Genomic DNA, 15,664 nt, shown 5'->3' with positions numbered 1-15,664 from the left:
TAGGAGGCCATCTAAATTCTCCAGTTCCTCTCTCTAGTATGACTTGTGATTTTCAAAATATGATATGTCTGCTTGAAGCTCAGAAGCAAAATCTAGATCCCCTATGGAGTACGTGATTTTGGGAATGAGTCGGTCCTCCCACTGTGGCTGTACCTCACTATCCTCCATACTGTTCTTCCAACCAGGAACCATGGACTTGAGGATCCTTTCACCAAAGTCCTTCACGTTTGATAAAGTGTCATTGCACTTATCATGCATTTTATCGATACTATCCCTCATGTCGTCCTTCATGCTAAGGGTCCAGTACCAGTCTTTGAAGGTACTGATACTATAAGGATTCAAAATAGCATCAACAGCAGGGATCTGAGAACAGGTCCAGAATAAAGCCCGAACAAGGGGCAAAGTCTTTGCCATCGCCTCATGAATATTATAGCATTCTTTCTTTAGTTTACACATTTTGATAACAATAGCTTCCCTATGGAGGGCCATTTTGCGCAGATCCCTGAAGATTCGCTCCCCTCTCTCTTTAATGCCCTACATCCATTCCTTAACGGCCTTTGCGGTATCCTGCACTCCTTCAAATTTTGTTGTGGTCCTCTGTGCCAATGCCGTCGGGGGAATATGGGATTCGGAAGCGTTGTGTAATGGTCTCAGGAGCTGATTGATGTATCCCTCGACCTGTTCAGCACGAGCCCGATACATGTTCTTTTCAGTTGTTATCTCTTCAAGTTGCCTGAGTATGTTCTACACTGAAACCTTGAATTCTTCTTTTTCTTGCTCCTTAGTGGCCCGTCCAATGGGTACAGTCGTGATGCTATAATCTACCAGTGTAATCTGATCTGCTGGCTTGTCTACAGGCGGGGTGGCAATGTGAAGAGTACGGTTCCTTTGATCATCTTTAGTCATTCTAGAATATGCTTTGGGCTTTTTCTTCCCCTTAGCTTTAGCTTGGTCTATGCGCGAGAAGATGTCCTCCAAATCAATAGGTGGTTTGGTGGCGGCCTTGCGCTGGGCCCTGGCAATCAACCATTCTTGAGGTATTGTCTGGGCTGATGATATGGTTAAGTCTGCATTCTGTCCTTTGATGTTTTCAGCCGACTCATCACAGATTCGCAACTGTTCTGTTACCGAAGGAGTGGAGGAGGTGCCAAGTTCCTTGCTTACAGCTGAATTTTCTCCCACTTCATTGAACAACTGCCTGGTATCTTCATGTGATGGTTGTTCTTCAGTCTTTTCAAGCTCGCAGGTCTCATCTGTCCTTTGCTCTCCTTCGATGGTAGAGTCATCTTTGATTGTATTGTGGAACAGCAATCCATGGCGGCTCTGTTGCGTGAGTTCATGCACTTCAATCCCTTGAATGGATGGAATCTCTCCTTCCTCTATTTGGTTACCCAGTTCAGTTGATTCAATGGCTCTTAGCTCAACTTCTAGCATGTCAGGTGTGGGAGGATCATCAGCTTCAAACGCATCAATGTCACTCTGAGAAGGCGGAGCAGGTATATAATCTAATTCTACTACATCGTCGGACGAACTGGGGTCCCTGGACGATGAAGTGACCTCCGGTCTTCTTATAGGAATCTTTTCCCTTCTTGTTCTCTTGGACGTCCGAGTCCCTGTGCAAGCCTTAGCCTTCTTTCTCTTCTCAGGTTTTTCAATTTCTTCCCTAGGTGCACTAGATGTTCCCTCATCTTTGGAAGACTGAGAATCGAGGCTGCCCATTAAGTGGTAGGTGAACTGGACTCCTTCATGAATTAGTCTCTCAATTTGCTGATGCAACCATTGGTTTGTATATCTTGTTGGGGCTGCCATGATTGCCTCAAAATCAGTGATCGGGTCCTGGGACCAATCAACGCCTGGCAAAAGATGCCTTACTGCCTCAAATTCTCTGACCTGGAGGCAATTTCCTGAATCTATGAGTTGATCTGGGACCCGACGGTATTCAAAGAGTCCCTCGTAGTCATCAGAGTAGTTCTTCCAATAATCCTCAACTGATTCCTTTGCCCTGTACCGCCTGCCATAGACTCTCTTTTGCCAGATTATCGTGATCGAAATATTTTCTCGGAAAGTGCTCTTGTAGGCCATATGAGGCCAGCTCTGCGAGGGATTCCTCTGCTAGGGTGGGGGTCTTCAGATGGACATCCTAGTTGCCTATAATCATGGGGAACGCGAATCCAGCCTGCTTGCTCTCTTTGAGTAAGATGCCGGTTGGACGTGACTGCCTTGCGACCTCCATAAGAACTATCTTGTCGGTTGGGTACCGTGGAAGTCGAGAGGGGCACCATCAAAGCCCGCTATTCGGATATAGGAGAACCTTGGGAATTGGATGAACCAGGCTCCGTATCTCTGTACTAGAATAGTAGCTTGCTTTGAGAGCCTTATGTGTAATCCTCCCTGCATTAGCCTGACCAGGCGCATTGTGAAGGCGTCATTGACGCACTCATATTGGCCAACTGCATAAGCTGGGCTGTTCTTTTCTCTTTGAGCTATATCCTGATAGTGCAGCTGCGGGTAACAATCATAGACCTTTACCTGACCAGGCCCATTCCCAATTTCACCTTTCATTATCAAACCTGACAACGGCTGGTTCTTGGCGAACATGTAGACCAAGTAAGAGGTCATAGTGAAGTACTTTTTGCTCTCAAGTTCAATTAGTTGAGCGTGGATGTTGTCGCTTATAATCTGGGCCCAGTCAAACTTGGACTTCCCAACGAAGACTTGCTCTGTGAAATAAAACATCCACTCTTCAAAGTAGTTGGATTTAGGAAGTCCCATAACCCGGCTGAGTAATGTGTCCATATCCCCATGCTCATTATGAAAGTCACTTCTTGGGGTCTTTTTCCCAATTCTGGCGCTTGGAGGCCTTCTCTCCTTGTACCACTCTTCGTTGATCAGTGTTTTGCATCTGGCCGGATTCATATCATATACCCCCTATGCTTCGTCTATAGTCGTGGTCGTGGGATTGTTTGGGAAGGGAATGTCAAATGCGTCGCCAATGGCCTCAAGGGTGAAGTTGGCGAGAGTCATATTCTCGAGGAGCACCAATCTAGAACCTGGCTGATAATGTCGAGCAGCCTCTACCACTAACTCATAATTTTGTACTGCTGGAGGAAATCCTGCCGCTTGGGCGATGCCACTTTCCACCATCTGTCTAGGCTTGCCATATGCGTTAGGGGAGAAGACCCGATTCCTGAAGTTCTAGATGTCAATATGGCCTAGGTCGGTATCACCGACATTGTCCCAGACGCTTTGAACTTTTGACTCCCTCAATCCCCCTCTTTGATACTGGTACTTCATCCTTTCAACTTTGCGTGGGATATCTGATTTGGATGCTCGCGATGTCTCGGCTGTAGCGGGCGTCTTTGATGATTCCACCGCCGACTTAGGCATTTATCCTGCACAGCTGGATGCGGATTACGAGGCAATACAAAAGAAGTAAGGTGGGTCAGATAGAGAATACACCAGCATTCAAGGATCAATTCAAAATTTAGATTGGAAATAGAGTGATATTGCTAGCTGAGAGCTTGATCGAGCAAAACATTTATTCATGAAGCTTTTGATCGCGAATTTATATTTAAGCATTTTCTGGATTAATTTTCAAAAGGGACAAAGCTCGAAAAATTCTCTTACGTTTGAAAATGCAATTTCTGGTTAAATCTTAGGAGCAAATTCTAATTTCGACTGCTTTGCATGACGTTTTAATAATCGAAAAAAGATGCGAATTTTAAGCATTTTAATCAATTTTGCACATGCATGCATCCAATTTATAAACATTTCAAATGATCAAGAGAGACAAAGCGTACTTACCTAATGAAAATGGATGGTGAGAAATTTCCCGACTTGCTGTGCAAAGACGAATGGATAGTTCTGCAAATTTTGAATTCCAACGGTTATCTCTCTAATTCAAATTTTTGCGGCTGGCAAACTTCGGTGAATCGGAGAGTCTGGAGACCATTTAAAACTTAAATCAATTTTTTTGCATTCACTCTAAATCGCGATTCTCGGCACTCAGGCGCTTTGCCAAATTAAACACTTCGCACTTTACCTTAAAATGCGATTTTCGGAGCTATGAGGGTTTTGAAAATTTTTGCGTAGCATGGGGGGGTTTAGCAGACTTTTAAACCTCACGCCTCTTTCTCCTAAATCGCGAACTTCGCGTTTTTTTGCGTTTTGTTGTCTAATAAACTTTTTGTGCTGTGATGCGAACTTCGGATGAATGGGGAATCTCGGAGCATTTGGGGTTTTCGCCAGAATTACCCTTGCTTCTTCACGGCTTTCTCCAGCTTGCGACGTTGGGGATATGGAGGCTCCTTTAGAACTTCAAACTGCGTTTTGATCCCAAGTGCGAACTTCGGTGGTTTATCTCTTTTGGACCTTTTAAACACTTTGCCAATTTTAACAAATTTTGGAGCTTTCAACGTCTTTGCAAACTTATCAAAATTTTCACTTCACCCTTAGGGTCTGAAATTCAGCCCTCTGGGCGATTTTGCGAATTTAAAGATAAATTCGGACCTTTGGCACATTTTGCAAACTTGAAGTATTTTCGGACCCCTCACGCCTTTTGCAAATTTTCGGAGCTTTTCTGAAATTTCGGCCCTAAGGTCCGAAATTAGGCGACTTAAGTGAAATTCGGATCTTTAGAGGTTTTTGCAAACTTTTTAAATTTCTCTCATTTTGTCCCCAGGGTCTGAAATTCGGCCCCCTGGGCGATTTTGCAAACTTTTTAAATTTCTCTCATTTTGTCCCCAGGGTCCGAAATTCGGCCCCCTGGGCGATTTTGCAAACTTTTTAAATTTCTCTCATTTTGTCCCCAGGGTTCGAAATTCAGCCCCCTGGGCGATTTTTGCAAACTTTTAAAATTTCTCTCATTTTGCCCCCTGGGTCCGAAATTCGGCCCCCTGGGCGATTTTGCAAACTTTTTAGATTTCTCTCATTTTGTGCGAGCTTGGGCACTTGGGCGAGTTTGGAGGACTTTGGCATTTTGCAACGAAATTCGCTCCTCCTTCTTTCCCAGTTGACGAAAATCGTCCTTCATTTAAATCTTGTAAACTCCGTAAAAACAAACCTCAGATAATCTATCTCATCGCTCTTACGCGAAGAATGACAATTTTGGGTCGTCATGCGACCTTCAGGTGCGCTGCTCTTTGCTTGGCGGGCTTCGCCAACCTCTATCACCTTACGCCTATCCAAGGCGATTTCACAATTTTGAACAATCTCTTGGTATTCGTGCCCGAGGGCTAGACTAGCCTAATGGAATCATCGGCTCTTTTCTTTCAACATCATCACTTCATGGACCGGTCGTGGACTCGCTCGAAAGGATGCGAGACACTTTGCGCGAAACTCAACAGGGTGAAGACGAAAGGCTCAAAAAAGGGAAGGGGGACCCTGTCGGCGACAGGGAGCATGTGCGATGCACAACAGGTTGTACCTCACTACATAAATGGGTTGGTGTAATTGATTGTTCCACTTTTAATCAATGGTCTCCCAAATATAATCAAATTTGTTTTTGTTTCCCCTATAATAGTTTTGAAAAGGGTTCTATCCATAGCCTCATAAATGTATCCCATTGGGTTTTGCTCACCATCCACCATATGTAAAACCCTCACAAAAGGCTTTGACACCAAGTACAAACAAATTAGTTACAAATAAATAATTTTAAGAATTGAAAATAAAGGATTCAATTTGAAATTCAAATTGAAGTTTGAAGTTATTTTGACAATCTCAACAATTCTCTTTGCAAAGGCATCATCACAAGTTGTCTTTGTTGTCCTCTCTCCATCAAGCTTCTTTGAATATATTGAGTCTAACCATGTTTTACTTACAAAAATTTGCTTCAACAATATCTACAAATACTTTGTAATGTTAGGAGGCTAGTTGCAAACTTTGTGACAACTAGTCACACAAGCTCCTTTTCCTTGGTGTGATCTCATCAAATTGAGCAACCAAGGGTGATTATAAATATATTTTCTGATGTTCCTGGTGTCATCTACAATTGTTCTCACCCAGTTTTGCCTATGTCTTCCAAAAGAAGGTCAAGGCAATTGGTCATTCGAGGGTCCAAAAGAGTGATGGATGTCTCTATGCCCAATTAGTGACAATTTGCATCACATTCTCTATGCCCACCTCTAAGACAACCTCCTCTGGCTCAAAGTTTTTACATTCTTTACTTTCTTAGGGGCATCAATTGACTTCAAGGAAACCATCTCACCATTTGAAACCACGAAAAAATTGATGATGGTGTAGTTCCTTCTATTTGTCCATCCATCTGAAATTTACCATTTCTTTTTTTGTTCTTCTAGAATTGACTTTGCATATACAACTGCATCTTGGAGCAACTTTCCACTTAAGTCTTTTAGAGAGGGTTCCTTGTGTTGGTTCCCCAACTTGTACTCTAGTAACTCCCAAAGATTTACCTAATTTTTATGCTTAGAGTTGCTGGAAGTTAGGCCAATGAATAGGAAACACTTTTAATTGTGTTTTCCTCTGCAGTTCAGGCTCTGCAAAACCTAGGTGAGTTTCCTTCTATGATACTGAGTGTAGGTATGCAACAGATCTATAGCTTAGCACCTAGCAGATTGATTCTTGTATGTTTATGACATGGATTTGTGAATTAATTCTTAAAACATGCAATCTCCTTATGATCAGTTTGTTTAAGATATGAAGATTTCAAACAAATACCGAAATATAAAATAGTTGATTCAAGATTTATCATTTTATGATCAATTTTGAGGCTATGGGAGAAAATGGACTGATCAGTGCCTATTTAGGGTGACACAGTCAATACAACATACATATTCATTCACAGCACATCAATAAACTCCAATGATCAATCAAGAACTATCAACTTGTAATAATTTGACCTGCAAAGGGCTGATAGTGCGATCCTTTTTTAAGATCTGTTCTGTAACAGTAATATTCTTTATTATCTTCAATGAAAGAAATTACAATGTTGCTTGACCAAGACTAACAATGAAAGTAAGATAAGTGTAGCAAATGTGCACTGATGAACATCACAATACTTGATTATTTTGCTCAAAAGAATATTGAATCGCAAACTGGAAACAACACTCATTGAGAGCATGTATTCACGTATTCTCAGATTAGAGTATGTATAGTTATTACAAAAAATTGTAGTCATTGTTTGTGTACCCAAAACAATAAAACATAGAAGAAATCAAGTAGCTGCCCAATGTCTTCTTAGAGCCTGCAAAACGTTTTTTAGCACCCTCAAAATTGGCATTGAATCCCCTTTTAAAGACGAGAATCCAAATTCCAGTTGCTGTGAGGAGAAGTTGTCTTTAGATTGAACAAAGAGCACTAGGTATGCATGCCTCAAACTGTAGTTCTGGAGCATTATCAACACTTGTTGGCAAAAACCATGTTTCTCGAAGAAATTGTGGAAAACCATGGACTTCTACACCATTGTGGAAATTCAAGGGTCATTTGTCATTGTGAAGATTTAGGGGTCATTTTCCTCATTGCACAGATTTAGGGGTCATTTTCCATTGCAGAGACTTAGGGGTCATTTTCTCCATTGTAGAGATTTAGGGGTCATTTTCTCCATTGTAGAGATTTAGGGGGTATTTTCTCCATTGCAGAAATTCAAGGGGTATTTTCTATTGTGGAAATTCAGGGGGTATTTGGACATACCTCTATTAGGGTAGAAATTCTGCAATTGCATAATATTTGCAATTTTGGTTGGTTATTTCCCAATTTTGAAACAGAGATACCCAATTGGATGTTTTAAAGGGTGGAATTGTTGGCGGCCCTCACACTTAGATTTTTGGTTTTTTAATTTGGGTACTTAGGCTGGAAAGAGGGAATAAATACAATGACTAGAACATCACAAACCCATGAAACTTCCATAGATCGATTATGCATGATGGGAATTGAGATGAAGGTACGAAAACCTGCAAGACTTAACACCTTGTATCTTTTCTCTACAATTGTTAGCATTGTCATCAAAATCTCCCAATAAAGGCTCTTTGCCTTGTTGAAGGGAAGGTTGTAATATTAATAATTCACAGTGTTCCACGGCCGTTGGGGACGGGGAGACGGGGGGACGCGGGGACGGGCTTCGGGGACGGGGGGACTTGGGCCTAGGAGGGGGAAACGTGTTTCCATGGAACACTGAAAATTCATGCATGCCTTATTTGCTTCTTGGTGTAGCTCCTTGTTCCACCCTATATCTTGCAACAAAATTTGTGCTCGAGGTGAAAAAAAATCACGTGTGTAGGCTCTTGCTTGAACTAGATGAGGTGGATGTGCCTCATATATGTGGACCATGACTAGAGCCCATAGTGTGTGCCATATCTACCTTTGTTTCTACTAGCAAGTTGGGATCAATAATTGCTTGTGCTCTTGCGCTCACTAGTTTCTTTTCACCCAACAATGCAAAGATTGCTTGCATTTCTCTTTTTGCCTCTTTTGTGGTTTTTTCATATGCTTTGTCGTGTTAAGGAATGGATTCAATATGGTACTTGAGGTGATTAATGCCTTCATTAATCTTTCTTGTGCAAAAGGTACAAATCACATACCCTTGGATTAGTCCAAGTGGTGTGTTTCCAAGCAAAGCCATGGCTTATAGGGGGATGACTTCCACTTGTTGATGTGAGTTGGAGGCCATTGTATGCTATCCTACAACATATTTGAATATAAAAAAATGTTGTTTTAAATAAAGTGATTTGAAATTTTGAACATTAAAAATAAAATAAAATTCACATAAAATGCATTTCAAATGTATTATTGTAATTGAATAGCAATAGCATTAATTAATTTATGTATGCTATCCTACAACATGTTTGAATACAAAAAATGTTGTTTTTAAAAAGGTAATTTGAACACTAAAAAGAAAAAAAAATTCACATAAAATACATTTCAATTGTAGTACTGTAATTGAATAGCAATAGCATTGATTAATTTAGCTCTAGTCACATTATACTTACATGACAATGGTATGACAAATCAAAAGTGTAGGCGGAATTCAATTACATGGGTTTAAAATGGAAAAATCTTGATAAATTAAAAGGCCACTATAATACTCATAAAAAATACAAATGTTATTTCACGTCAAATACACTGCCTGAAAAAAAGAAGCAAAGTCCAAACTTCAATTGTAAAACGTAAATAAACATTCAATGTTGTCAACTAATCGCAAATTCTCATTGTATCATTTTTTTAGTTCTAGAGTACGTTATAGACTTGTAAGTCATATACAAAACAAAATTGGAGAATACAAAATTTAAAATTCAAATAGTTTTAAAGGCATCCATGACTGGATATGTAAAGCAGAAGTTGATACCCCTAAGTTTGCAGCCATTTGGTCCAAAAGAGCATAGTCATGATCATCCAATACCTCATTTAAGATATGCAAATCCTCTTCAGGGTCCTCCTTAGTTGTACTTGTGATCCATTCTAAATCCAGATCAATTGGCTGATATATTCAACACTACTTGAGATTAGCAATGGTATATGCTTGAGTTCCCAACCTACTTGTGTATGCCTCAAAAATAGAAAATAAATGAAATTCATAATTTGAAAGTTTCTAACTTCGAATTTTAATTTTCTTCAAGCAAGGACGAAAGGTTGTGGTTTACTATGCCCAAACCAATCATTTATTGTTCACTCATTCTTTTGTATTCTTTGGACAAGAATTCTTACTAACAGAAGAACTGTATGGCTGGGTTAGAATTTGCATTGCCATCCAATAAAGTTATTAGACCTCGTGGCCAAAGTATTGCCACTATTGTGCTAACATTAGATTAATTGCAGAAACAAAATTTATTAATAAAGCCAAGTGATTGAATTCCATTTAAAGAATAATAAATTAGATTGCAAATATTCAAGAAATTAACACTTGGTGTTTCTGTCTTCCTTGATTTCATTGCACATATGTGGAAGAAGCAGCCCGTTGCTTGCTTGTACAATGGCAACTTTGCTATGGCTTGTCTTTCCTCTGCAAGATTGTGGAAATGCATTTGAACAACCTTGCACTCACTTCTTCATCCTTCTTGAATGATGGACTATAATGGATAGAAGGATACAAGTAGTCCAATATGGATGTGACAATACATATGGCAATTCTATCTAGCATCAATGATCTCCCAAATTGGCATGAATCTCCTCTCATCATTTTGCATTTTGTTCCATATGGCTACCTTTGTCCTATCGATTGTCTCATAAAAATAATTTGTGGGGGAATTTTTCCCATCAACTAATCTTAGCACTCAAAATGAGGGCTCTGAAGTTTGCACAATCTCTTGTGCATCTATCCAAAATCCACTATCAAACACAAGATGCGAACTGGTGATTGCACCCTACCAAGAAATTTTGCTCACGCATTTTTTTTTATTTTTTACTTACTGACATTTCGTTAAACACTTTGCATGTAATTAAATATGAGGTATTTCTGAATGCAAACACAAAGAGTTGCTGCTACTTCTGCCCCTCAACTCTCATTCCCACCTTCTAAGGTAAATCCTAGTCAAAGGGTCCTGCTTTAATGTACATTGCATCTCTAAACACTCCCTATGGGTGGCTTACATTAATTCTAAAAGTTTCAGTATTACCTTTCTATCCATTTCTTCTCTATTTGTGGTTTTTTCCCCAAATCCTCAGAGAAAAGTACATTTTGTCACAAATCCTCAGCTTCTTTTCCAGTCTGTATCAATTGTGTTACCTACCTTGCTAATTGTATTTTTTTTTTCTAGTAATTTCTTTTGAAATCCACTGTCAAAGTTTTTACTCCAAGTGCTCCTCGTTTCAGATTCTAAAAGCTTGTGGTGAGGCTTTTAAGAGCACCTGCTTTCTGTGCTGGTTGATGATGCAAAGCTGCAAGAAGCTAAAGATCTGTATGTTTCCTCTTTTTTATACCCATTGAACCATCCACCTTTTCAGTGAGAACATCAAGGAAAGGCAAACTACAATTATTTAGATCCAAGCATAGTATGACAAACAAAAAACTGTCAAAAAATGAAATGGTACTAATAAAGACTGAAGGGATTAAGAATTATAGGGTGACATGAGTATGGACCAGGAGAATCCATATTACTAGCCTTATGGGTTGTACTGCTGTCAACTATAAGAGAAAAAACATTGTAGCCATCGATCTTCATCTTTTGGCTTTGCAAGGATGGACTCAGCACTTGACTTATATTTTAGGTGTATATATAATAATTACTAAACTGTCATGCGAGCATATTTATAAAATGTAGAAACTTAAACCTTATGCATGTGTACATCAAAAGTTTAATGTATTATATAAGTGCATATGATGTTATTCATTTTTCAGTTTTATTAATAAAATGTTGCTTTGCCAGCATCGTGGTGAAAGACGTGGACTTGGAGGAATATTTTTTGACGATCTGAATGATCAGGGTCAAGAGTTTTTATTTGCGTTTACAAGAGGTGAGTTCAGTGTGTTTTGCCTTTTTGCATTAATATCTTGAGAAGAAAGCAATTTTTTGAAAAATTCATGCAGTTTCATGTATCATGATTTTAATCTAACTCATGAATTACAAAATTTAATTAAGTCATTCTTAACTGTAAGTCACTTATGTTCCATATGGAAGAGCTTATGCAATATGTGCATTCAGTTTATCCAAGGGCTGTTGGGTTTTCCAAAGCTTTTGGAAGCTGTAAAACCCTTAGTGCTTGACTGTACATGCTCATATGCGCAGCCCTTTAGACAGGAATATGAATTAAATAATCAGAACCTTAATTAGGGAGATGATAAAGGAGAAAAAAAGGAGTACTATTTCAATCTTTTGTTACTTGTTAATTCAAGTTATGTAGTCGTTCAAGTTAGAGGCTACTGTTAGATTTAGTGGAAACTATTTACTACACTCTACAAAGTTATATGAATGTAGATCCTTCTTTCTGTACGCAGAATTCCCAATGTTTTATTGTTAAGACTTGAGAGTTCTCTTTTATGCTTGTGTATATACATAATACACACAGAGATATGCATGCATATGTATAGATACGTATGTATGTTTACACACACAAACATTTATATGTTATTTTGAGTATTTATTTGCAATGTATGATAAAAACAGTCTCAAATTTTGTTTTCAACTTTTGCAGAGTGTATGAACTCTGTAGTTCCAGCATACATACCAATAATAGAAAAGCGTAAGGGTATGCCATTCACAGAAAAGCATAAGTCATGGCAACAGCTGAGAAGAGGTCGTTATGTTGAGTTCAACTTGGTAAGATTTTTTCTTTGAAAGGTTTTCTCTTTAAAAGTTTCATTTGGAACTGAGTTAGCACTTAATAACAGTCATTAGACAATCATTAAAAAACATCCAAATTGCTCATCGATATGATCAAACACCTTTGGACTTTAAAGTAGAAATTAATTTGTTTCTTTGACCAGGTTTATGATAGGGGCACTACATTTGGACTTAAGACAGGAGGGCGCATAGAAAGTATCTTGATGTCTTTGCCTTTGACTGCGCGGTGGGAGTATGACCATGTATGCTTTAACTCATCAATCTATTGTTGCCATGTGTTATTGTTTCTTCGATGAAATTACACTTGTTTTTTCAACTTAGTTTACCCTTAAGTATTCTTGATCATGAATTGTAATTTCTTGCAGCAACCTGAAGAGAATAGTGATGAATGGAAATTGCTGGATGCCTGCATCAATCCAAAGGAGTGGCTGTAAATATTAATGCTCTCATTTTTAGAGACTAGGATAGAATAGATTATTTGTTTTTACCAACTAGAGGCAGAATTATTGACATGGGCAAAGGCCAGTTTTGTGCCTAGATTAATGGAGTATAAAGGGTATTGCAGATAGAGAACTTCAGCCGTGTGATTCAAAGATGATTCTTCTCTCTAAGATATCCTATGCTTCATTTGAGTTTTTATCCCTATGTCATTATTAAGAGTTATCAATTCCAAATGAAAAGTTGTATTGTATACTGAAGAAGTAATTGTGTTATATATCAAATCTGGAATAAAGTTTCTACTATCCACTGAAGAAGCATACACTAATTGTATTATTTATCAAATTCCGAATAAAGTGTTGTACTTCTACAGTAGACTGAAGAAGTAAAAAGTAGTCACATCTAGTGAAGTGGCAGCAATGATTTATCATATTAGTACAGTGGCTTTTCCAGTTAATTTCATTGCTGTACTGATTCCTTTTCCTTTTATTACTAGATATGACATGCATTTAATTGTACTCGAAGCACATACAACTAAAAGAGGGCTAGCTAGAGCAAGAGCTAGTTGTGTATGTGAGTTGAATCAGGGGCTCCTTATCAATGAAATAATGGTCCGTGCACAAAAAGTCAACTCAGCGGAACATTGCTTATAAAATTCCATAGCCATTAAAAACATAATATAAATGAATTTGTGAAATGAACCGATAACCGAAATTTAAAACCTCTCAAAGCAATAATGTCTTGATATCTGAAATATAAAAATTCCAAAAATAAAAAATTGATTGATAAGTTGATAACCAAGCTATCCAATTTTTGAATTTCCGCACTAGTATTTGTTGCATTGAGCAACCAAAGCTTGTCCCAAGTGAGCTGCTCCTAATTGTTAAACAGACCAATTCTCAATGACAAAGAACCAGCTAAAACATATGATTTTAAAAACTCTTATTTCAACAAGTGTTGCCCTACCTATAGAAGTCCTCTATTATATTCTTCCTTCAAAAACAAGAAAACAAAAAACTATGTCCACTTTATTTATTCTAAGCAATGTTTGGACTGTACTCCTCATTGTTTTGTTAGTTTCACATGAAGGAATGATATTATGTGCCCCATTCCTTAAATTTGCTTCTATGATCAGATCAAATACATGCACTTAAAACATCAAATACATTTATGTGTTATGTAAGTCTGTCTTCATGCACTTAAAACATCAAATACATTTGTTCCTTTTACTTCGTTTGCCATACAACTGCTTTAGTTTTCAATTGTAGTTGATGAATGCATAGAATTCAGCATATGCGGCCTCGTGGAGTCAAGCCAGAGAAATTTGCAGGGAAAGTGATCTAGTGTGAGCCAAACAATTCGTGGTTGGGAGAATTTCAACAATCGATCTACCTAATCTATTTTGCTAAAATATAAACTAAGTTTCGTAGAAAGCTAGCTACTTATCTTTCAATGAAAACATTATCCTATGTGAGTAAGAAAATGAGTAAACCAATGATTGGAAGTCCTTCAAATTATATTCAAGCTGTTATGGGTAGATTAGGACGCTTTAGATGCACTTAACGAGATGTATAAACCAAAAAAATAGCAATCAAAAGAGTTTTACCAATGAGAAAGCAAGAAAAACACTGCAAAAAGTTATTGCAAAAAGTTATTAAAAAGCTGTAAAAATCACAAGATGCAAAAGTCATAAACTATACCTATTTTTAGAGAAATGTATGTAAAGTACATCAAGATATCTTTTATTGAAATCTAACTTTGATGGTTTATATTTAAAGGTTGAAGTTGATGGTTTATGATTTATAGTAAGAATTTAATTAGAGTATGGAATAAGATTAGGATTAAATTAGGACTTTATGGTTGAATTAAATTAGAGTTAGTGTTCAATTTGAGTTTGGATGAGGTTTCAATTTAGGTTAGGATTTAATAAGGATTAGATTATGGTTAGATTTAATAAGGGTTAGAGTTCAATTAAGATTAGTGTTCAATAATGGTTTGGATTAGGATTAAGGTAAAGTGAAGATCAATCAGGATTAGTATTATTTAGTTTGCTATGCAGGATATTCTAAGTGACTGATAATATAATTCAACTTCAATGCCTACATGTTTAGATGTCTTAAATAAATCTAACAAAAGTAAATGGGCAATTTGACAGAGACAAAAAGAAGCATGTCAACATTAATCATTAGGACTCATTTAAAAACTATAAAAGTGGTGTTGGGGATTTAATCAATATTTTGATTTAATTTTCTTTTAATGTTGTCAAAATTTTATTTATACAGAAGAAGCAATCATATACAATAAACAAAAAAATCATAAAAGATATAGCCTTAGCTCAAATTAACCTCAAACCAACGACAAAAGAGAATAACCAATTAATAAAAAACCACAAATGCTATATAAATTTGTTTTCTTCACAATTTATTATAGCTATAGATAGACTTATTGTTATTGTATAATCTTATTGATCGAGGATGGGAACTTTATTTGAAAAAAAAATTAAAATAAAATTAAAATAAAGAAAAAATTCAAAATTAATAATAATAAAATTAAAATAAATTAAAAAAATATTGCTTTTGTTTAAATGGATTATTGCCATTGTAGTATACGATGGAAGATAAAAACTTCTAAATTTGTCATGGATATTGAAAAATAGGTTCATTATCTTAATGATAATGATATTTTTTTTATTAAAGTGTTTTAAATGAGTCATTGAAATAATTATACTTGCCCTTATAGTATTGTAATAAAAAAATTTATTGTAATCCTTAATTATTATAATTTTGAATTATTGTTATTATTTATTTTTTTGGTAAAAAGGCCTAAGCCGTATTTTATTGATAAAAAAATGTTACAATCTCCACTCAGTGCAAGCGCTGTTAAGAAAGAGCGGAGAGGAGAAAACCTTCCGCCTTGTCCGGGACCATCGGTCCAATCAAACTAACAACCTTTAAATTACAATTGACCTTTTATAGGTTCTACAATCTGGCTTGTAA

The 15,664-nt window shown here is 37.3% G+C and overlaps 1 protein-coding gene across 1 annotated transcript in view; it reads left to right on the top strand.

Moving 5' to 3' along the window:
- LOC131063621 (oxygen-dependent coproporphyrinogen-III oxidase, chloroplastic) overlaps window positions 1-13,043 on the top strand; it is a 104,100-nt gene extending 91,057 nt beyond the window's left edge. The window contains exons 5-8 of the mRNA XM_057997502.1: window positions 11,316-11,403; window positions 12,082-12,206; window positions 12,374-12,472; window positions 12,596-13,043. Of these exons, the coding sequence (XP_057853485.1) occupies window positions 11,316-11,403; window positions 12,082-12,206; window positions 12,374-12,472; window positions 12,596-12,664 (381 nt within the window). The 3' untranslated portion in view covers window positions 12,665-13,043. The remainder of the gene's footprint in view (window positions 1-11,315; window positions 11,404-12,081; window positions 12,207-12,373; window positions 12,473-12,595) is intronic.
- The last annotated feature ends 2,621 nt before the right edge of the window (window positions 13,044-15,664 follow it).

Source organism: Cryptomeria japonica, chromosome 4 (genome assembly GCF_030272615.1).
Source record: "Cryptomeria japonica chromosome 4, Sugi_1.0, whole genome shotgun sequence".
Taxonomy (NCBI): domain Eukaryota; kingdom Viridiplantae; phylum Streptophyta; class Pinopsida; order Cupressales; family Cupressaceae; genus Cryptomeria; species Cryptomeria japonica.
The sequence above is the reverse complement of the archived record's forward strand: the minus strand, read 5'-3'. Positions and strand labels throughout refer to the sequence as shown.